The 8381-nt window shown below is 37.5% G+C and overlaps 1 protein-coding gene and 1 pseudogene across 1 annotated transcript; both read left to right on the top strand.

Moving 5' to 3' along the window:
- On the top strand, positions 1–948 carry LOC101629465 (putative olfactory receptor 5AK3). The gene has a single exon (XM_004683467.2). The coding sequence runs from the start codon at positions 1–3 to the stop codon at positions 946–948; it is 948 nt and encodes a 315-aa protein (XP_004683524.1).
- A 5982-nt stretch (positions 949–6930) lies between these two features.
- On the top strand, positions 6931–7865 carry LOC101629238 (annotated as a pseudogene).
- The last annotated feature ends 516 nt before the right edge of the window (positions 7866–8381 follow it).

Raw genomic sequence — 8381 nt, 5'->3', positions numbered from 1 at the left:
ATGACTCAAGGAAATGGCTCTGAAGTGACTGAATTCTTTCTTCTGGGATTTGACACTCAACACAAGCATCGCCATGTCCTCTTCATGGCGTTCCTGCTCATCTATGTGATCTCCATGGTGGGGAATGTGGGCATGATTCTACTCATCAAGATAGACGCCAGACTGAAGACACCTATGTACTTTTTCCTACAACATCTGGCTTTTGTGGACCTCTGTTATACCTCTGCTATCACCCCAAAGATGCTGCAAAACTTCATAGTAGAGAACAAATCCATCTCATTCAGGGGCTGCGCCATACAACTACTGGTGTACGCAGCATTTGCAACTACTGACTGTTACCTTCTGGCCGCTATGGCCATCGACCGGTACGTGGCCATCTGCAACCCACTTCGCTACCCCATAATCATGTCCCGAAGAGTCTGCATCCAGTTAGTAGCTGGCTCCTATGTCGTGGGCTCAATCAATTCCTCTGTGCACACAGGCTTTACCTTCTCACTGTCTTTCTGCAAGTCTAATGCCATCAATCACTTTTTCTGTGATGGTCCCCCAATTCTTGCCCTTTCATGCTCCAACATTGACGTCAATGTCATGCTAATTGTTGTCTTTGTGGGATTTAATTTGATGTTTACTGTTTCCGTTGTCATCTTTTCCTACATCTTTATCCTGGCTGCCATCTTGAGAATGTCTTCTACTGCAGGGAGGAGAAAAGCTTTCTCCACGTGCGCCTCCCACCTCACAGCAGTCACCATCTTCTATGGGACGCTCTCCTATATGTACTTACAACCTACCTCTAATAATTCTGAGGAAAACATGAAAGCAGCCTCCGTATGTTATGGTATTGTGATTCCCATGTTGAACCCCCTGATCTATAGTCTGAGAAACAAGGAGGTAAAAGAATCTCTCAAATTGATAGGGAAAAAATCCTCTAGGCAAAACCCCAACTATTAAAATTCAGCACATTAACTCATTCAGTAGAGATATTTTACCACTGTAATGTTTCTGAAATAGGAAATATGCTCATTTCTTAAACCAATACTTCCTCCTTCTATAGATAAAGTCTTAGAATGATGAATATAATCACATATCATGGCACTAATATGCCCTGGAATATAACTTAAGAAACATATCTCATTCTGCCCATGAAGATCGGTTTTATAATATTACTTAAAATGTTAAGAATTATATGTAGACCTTGCAAAGCACTTAATTGTGTTAAATGGATTTTAAATACGCCTTAAAACTAGAAAACCTCCATTTGTATTTAATCCGTATCAAAATTAAATTTCCATAATTTCCATTAAACAAGTTTCCTAAATTGTCTACAAAGAGAATGCTCATATATTCTCTCCTGATTCACCATAAACCTGAGTGTAAAATAAATTGTTTTGAAAAGTACTTCATGACTCAGATTATTCTTTCCACCTAATACCCTCATATGAATAGATTCTCTCACATTTGAAAACTCTTATCTCTATATTATGATTTATATTTGTCATTACCTAGTCTCTCCAGTCTGAGTCCATCTCTTTTTTGTATAAGATAAGGAAATTTTGGAAACATTTTCCAAATGTCTCTCCAGTAGAGAGAGAAAATCTAGACTGGAAGTGGATCTAAAAGCCTAAATGGTGCTCATTCTTTTACAAAAGTCCTAACCATCATTTTAGTCCAGACTAATAACTTCAGTGGGTAGAAACTCAAGGGCAGATAAAGTAGCTGGTTTACACCCTGGGAACTAGAACTCAATCCCACATGGAAATTTGATGAACTGTGTAGAATGCTCCACTGATAACTCCCTCTAGAGGTCAAGCGCTTACAACACACTTTAGTTCCCCTTTTCCACCGTATTTAATGACCCAAGATCTTCCATGTCTTTTGAGGTATCTCTGAGAAGCCGAGAGAGACCATAAAACACCTAGAAGCAGAGGCTGTGCTCTCTGCAAAACGGACTGGAGCCCAGTAGCTGAGGATGAGACGCGAGACTCCGAGATTCCTGCTACTCCGGGTCACACAGCCCGCACCTGTGGAATTCGTAAGAAGCCGCAAGCTTTGAGACGACATGCGGCTGTCACCCTTGCCTCCTGGCCCCTTTCCCTGCTTTGAATGGGAAGGGCTGTCTGGCACCACAGGACACACGTGAGACGAGGAGGTAACCAGGGGAAGACTAAGCAAAGCAGGGAAGTGCTAGTCGCCTTCCGAATGATTGCTGGGAGGAAAAATAAGTAACTACTTTTATTTAAGTCAACGTTAAGTTGAAATCCTTCTATTAGGTGTCAAGCAACATCCCTAACTAAGAGATAGAATGTGGAGTCATGCTGGCCATCAATTCACCTGTCTTCTTTGCACAGCAACTCTGTTTCATCTGGATATGTGTTAGTCAAAGAGCCACAAACATACTATCTCTGGTTTTATTCTGTCACGCTGATTGAATTCATGACTTCACCCAGTCAGTTTACAGCCATACACTACACAAAATTTCTGGAATATTCTAGTAGTAAAAGTGTAATGGGAGATAGGGTGTCTCTATCTAAGGTTTATTTTTTTTTTTTAGTATATACATTTCAGAGTGAGATAGAAATAAAGGATCTAGAGTAAATTTTTTCTTCCAATAGCAAATTGGACAAAAGTCAATAGCAATTTCATTTCTCACATTAGGGACTCTATGCCCTTAAATTGAGAATTGAGATTATCTTTTTCTTTCTTTCTTTCTTTCTTTTTTTGGATAGTCATGTTTTTTGCTCATTACCGTGACAAGTCAATTATCTGGACCAGCACAGTAGTTCTTAGAACTATGAAAAGACACTCAGCCTTATTCCTAACAAGAAAAAAATAAGTATTTATTTGTGCTATACCAAGACAACTCGGAAAAAATTTCCTAATGACAGTAATATGAAGAACAAATTTATCCTCTCAGGAAAGGTAAATGTTCTACAGAAAATAATTACTGAACATTTTTTTTCATATGTTCATCTCAGCCCTGGGAGCCTGATATTGTCAAGGGAGGAAACATTGATCCCTAAGGTCCCAGGTATAAACCCCCCAGTTACAAGCAAGTGTAACAGCATGATGGGCAATCAGCCTGCATCAATGACAGAAAGAATCCAGAGGAACTCTGGTGTAAGTAAACAGAGCAGATGCCATTTCCCAAGGAATAGCCACGTGCCACCCAGGTATGTGGGGGGAACAGGTAGAGCAAAGGGGTCAACATCAAGAGTCTAGTAAGTTCCACCGCAGACCCAGAGCTTTGCTGGTGAAGGAATGAAAAGGGGCTGGTAGAGAGGGAATGGACCCCAGGGCAAGTGAATGAATGGAGGGAATGGATATATAATTTTATGTGCTAGCCTGGCCATTCCTTTTTTTGGAGTGGCTATTTAATGCCTGGCCCCATCTGGCCAGACGTATAAATCACTTCACTTTCACTTTACATCTTTACAAAGCAGGTTTCTTTCTCCTTTTTTTCTTTTTTAGAACAATGAAAGCTCTTTTAAAAAGAAACAGATGGAGGTTATTGTGTTTAATGACTTCTCTTTCTCAACTCCCATGGCCAACTGTCCCCATAAAATAGTGGTGTGGATCCTTTCTGAGCTCTCCATGCATAAATAAAGACAGTGAGAAAAACACAGGAGAAGTGAAAGTTTTACTTGTAAAAGGGTTCTCTGCATATCATTGCAACTTAAAATAAGACATGAGCATCTTCCCATAAGACTATTGATCCTGTTTGTTAGTCTATATGATCCTTAATAGGAAGCTACTCATATTTACTGAACCCTATTTCAAATGTTTTGCTACTGTAAACTGTTTAAATAAACATCATTACCTTTCACACAATTCTGTGATCCCCTTTTTGGACAATGGAAATGAGGCAGGAAGGAACACACTGTTTATTTTTATGAATTCATGGGAATAGAATTTAAACTGGGTTGCCTGTGTGCCTGTCCCTGCACATCAATGAATAAAAATGAAATTCAGAAGCACTAAGGTTCAATTCAGGCCAAGCATGTGCAAAACATGGAGTATTTGGAGAGAGAGAGAATGTGTGTGTATGTGTGTGTGTGTGTGTGTTCCCTGCACTGATTTTTTTTATAACAGTTAATTTTTACATCATTTTGTACATTTTTTTTTTCATCTCAATTGTAATCCCCGCGGTTTCCCTGCACTGATTTTTTTATAGCTCTCTACAAACATACCTGTAATGCCTACCTGTTATTTAATTTGAAATGATTCAAGAGATATGGTAAACGCCACTGTCCTACCCAGAGTCTAATCTAAATGGCCCGCTGACCATTTCAAGCTTCCTCTGACCAAAGTGCTTTTATCCATTCAGCAGGTACTTCAGCAGGTACCTCTTGACGAGACTGCATTTCCTTTGTCTTACAGCCTGATACCCGAAGTCACTGCATGAAACAGGTCCTCACATTTCAGAAAGGGTAAAGAGCACAATTCAAATTATGTTGTGTCTGAATCCATCTGTGATTTGGCATCTGTTAGGGACAGGATCACGCCTACCCAGTAATGCAGTCCTTGAAATATAATGTGCAGTTTTGCTTAGAGGCTCGAGATGATGATACAAAAAAACTAGAAGTCATGTTTCCTACAGATTTGTAGACAGATTTCATTTCTTTTGGTTTTCCAGACCTGAGGTATGGTTTATTCATCCAAGATTTTGTCATTAGAATACAATTTTGTCTAACTTTTACATTCTATGGAATCAACAGTAAACAAGACAAAGTAATTACACATTATGCATTTTGTGGGAAACAGTGCAACTATTCTATTGGGAGAGCTAGATGATTAAAAATAAATGAATAAATTTAGATATGAAAATTATTTCCCTTAAGGTTTAGATAATAAGTTAAAATTTCTTAATTTTAAGAATTTGTGTAAATGTGAAAATTAAGTTGATGAGAAGATTCTACATTTCTTGTCTTTCTTTTCACTGTAGCAAGCTGTAACTTGCTACCAAGATCACATCAACAGGCTTTTCATTTAATTGTTTCCCCACAAAATTTTTCTCTATATATTTTACATTGGTGCCATTTTAATACATGCAGATAGCACACTGAATTATGTACTTTGCTTTTTATTCCTGGGTCTTGCATTAGAAAGATCTATGCACACAGAAGTTGTAGCTCCAGTTTACTGAAATTTTACTGATTCACCTAATAAAATATTTGATTTTGATAAATATAATATGTATAAATAAATATTGATTGGACACAACAACATAAATCAAACTATATCAGTGGTATAAAATATGTTGGAAAAATACTCTCCTAAGAGGGCCCTCCCTGGTGGTACAATGGGTTAAAGCATAGCATAATGAAGCTATCCAAAGCCATTGCAGCATGAATTTGATCCTCAGCCAGGGAGGTGACCCACATGGTGTGGCAAACCTCTCCTGACCCGCCCGTTGCTCCCCTCAGCAGTGTACTTCAGTCATTCTGCCTGTTCTACTCCCCACTATGTCTCTGGTGAATCCTCTCACCCCCCCATCTCTGGCCTGTACCCCAGTTCTTGTATGCACAAATAAATAAATCTTCAAAAAAAAAATCTTCCTAGGAAATTAGCTAGGGAAAGGAATGGACTTTACTCAATTATTTTTCAAAAACACAAACCATGAGGCAAAAATGATGAATAATTAATTCAGATTTAAGAAGTGCATCATAATGGTCATCATTGGCCAAGTTAACAAGTGATAGAATGTGAGACTATGTCTATCATATCAACAACTAGCAAGAGATTCAAACTGGGGTAAATAAAGAACATCTAAAAATCAATACAATAGGAATACTGACTGAATATAAAAACAAGCCATTATCAAAAAAACAGTAACAAAATTCTAGGAAAAATATAAACATTAATTAAATTCACTGGCAATGAAAGAGAAAAAAATTAACAAAAATTAGATATCACTTTACATTTATTTCCTGGCTAAAAGACATGGGGAACATACTAACATTCATAAGAGGGAATATACGAGAATGACTAAGCACAATGGGAAGCTTGTTCATTTCTGTCATGAAAAGTGGGTGGGGGAAATTTGCTCAAGATAAATGTATGCATACCCTCAGATTGAAAAATGTTGTAATGTTGTACCTAGGAATATATCCTGGAAAAATTCACACTGGTTTACTTGTAGTGGAGACAATTCATAAAACATCCACTATCCAACAATTTAAAAGCATGTAGGTTAATTTTGACAGATGGACACTATAGATCATGCTATTCAATGTGTTGTCCACGGACAAGTGCTTTCTTGGAACATGTTTCCAGCCTACGGTAAGATCACCACAGAAAGTAAGGTTGAAGATGTAAGACTTCTTTAGAATTTTGATGGTGCTGAGACCTTTTTATTGTATTTTACAAAACATTAGTCCACAAAAGATTTAACATTTTATAAATAAAACTATAGGCACATTGATAAACACATCTACAGAGAACTTCACATACATGAGTCCCATGACAGAGATGAGTTACTAAGGAATGCAAAAGGATATAATGAGAATATGGAAATAAGTTGGAGCAAGATCATACAGAACTTCAGGGATATGTCAAGATTGTAAATACTGTGGTTAGAATTTAGGCAATTTGGGCTTTCTACTTAAAATAGAGACAACTTATAAGGCAGCATAATTAACTAAAAATATGCTTTTCTGTGTTTCCTGATTAGTATGTTCATAAATTCCTATTAGTTGGTACCTACCAGACTTAGCAATTTCTCCACACTAAAGATGGAGTCATACATCAAGATGTAGTCTTTAAAATATGTCAATTATGTCATAGAAAATATTCTCTAACCTCACTGTGAAAATAAATATTCTACTTATTCTAATTATTTAATTAAAGGATCCTAATAGTCTTAGCTATCTCTCCTTTGTTATTGTTTTTTTTTTTCTTTGTAACTTTTCAGCTAATATTTCATCTGTGCTAGCAATGGAACAAAGCAATAACACTGAAGTTACTCAATTCAATCTCCTGGGATTTGCTAATCAACACAAGCTTTGGCAGGCCCTCTTCGTAGTCTTTCTCATGATCTATGCTGTCACCCTAGTGGGTAATATTGACATGATCTTCCTCATCAAGACTAAGTCTTCCCTGGAAACACCTATGTACTTTTCGCTCCAAAATTTGACATTTGTTGATTGCTGCTATTCCTCTGCTATCACTCCCAAGATGTTGCAAAACTTTGTTGAGACAGACCACTCCATCTCATTCATAGTCTGAATAGCACAAAGACTGGCTTATGCTACCTTTGCAACAAGTGAGTGCTATCCCGGCCATTATGCCAGTGGACCATTACGTGGCCATCTGTGACCCACTTCTATACCCAACAGTCATGACCCAACAAGTCTGCGTTCAACTCTTAGTTGGTTCCTACATCATGGGCATCTATAAACACATTGAACACACTTTCTCATTGAACTTTTGCAAGTCTAATAAAATTAATCACTTTCTCTATGATGAACTCCCAATTCTTGTCTGTCATGCTCCAGTACTGACTTAAATATTTTACTATTAACAGTCTTTAATTTGACATTCACTGTGGGGTTTATCTTGACATTCACTGTGTCCATTGTCATCTTTTCCTACATCTTTATCCTGGCTGCCATCCTGAGGATGTCTTCTGTCGCAGTGAGGAGAAAAGCTTTTCTCCACATGCACCTCCCACCTCACAGAGGTCACCATCTTGGATAGGACGCTATCCTACATGTATCTGCACCATAGGATCAGTGAGTCTCAGGAGCAAGAAAAAATGGCCTCCACATTTTATGTCATGATTATCCCCCATGTTAAACCCTCTCATCTACAGTCTGAGAAACCAGGGTGTAAAGGAAGCCCTAAAAGGGACTGAAAAGAAGTATTTCTAGTTTGAACCTTGGTTTTCAATCAACATGGATGCAAAAGAAAATCAATAATTCTCTCATTTCTCTGTAGCACAGGGTGTGACTAGTGTTTGCATGATACAACAGCACCCTTTAATTATATGAGTAGCTTCTGAAGCATATTGACAAAAGCACTCCAATCATTAAATAATTGATCGTCTAGTTCATTTGGTCCTAAAGAGAAAACATCTACAAAGATCTTCAATATTACTTTTGTACATTTTCAGAAGTCCTTTTTTGCAAATACTCATCATCATAGAAGAAAGGAAAATCAAGTCCCGAGGTTACCTATGAAGCAGGTCAACAGCTGGGAAGGGCATAAGATTAATTTTGAAGCAATGAAAAAGATTTTACATCATTAATCTGATGATGATTGCATGTACATTTACATTTTTCAACAAAAATGAGTATATTTTATTGCATATAAACTGTACCTCAATAAAGGTGATTTTTAAGTGATCTTTGTTGGAAGGTGACATAATTTTTTACCAGTAAATCCAG

The sequence above is a fragment of the Condylura cristata genome, unplaced genomic scaffold (genome assembly GCF_000260355.1).
Source record: "Condylura cristata isolate star-nosed mole 26May11 unplaced genomic scaffold, ConCri1.0 scaffold00015, whole genome shotgun sequence".
Classification (NCBI taxonomy): Eukaryota; Metazoa; Chordata; class Mammalia; order Eulipotyphla; family Talpidae; genus Condylura; species Condylura cristata.
Note: the sequence above shows the minus strand (reverse complement) of the source record. Positions and strands in the feature narration are given on the sequence as shown.

What these genes read in the sequence shown, in the direction of transcription:
- LOC101629465 (XM_004683467.2), top strand. Translation starts at nt 1, where the DNA reads ATGACTCAAGGAAATGGCTCTGAAGTGACTGAATTCTTTCTTCTGGGA.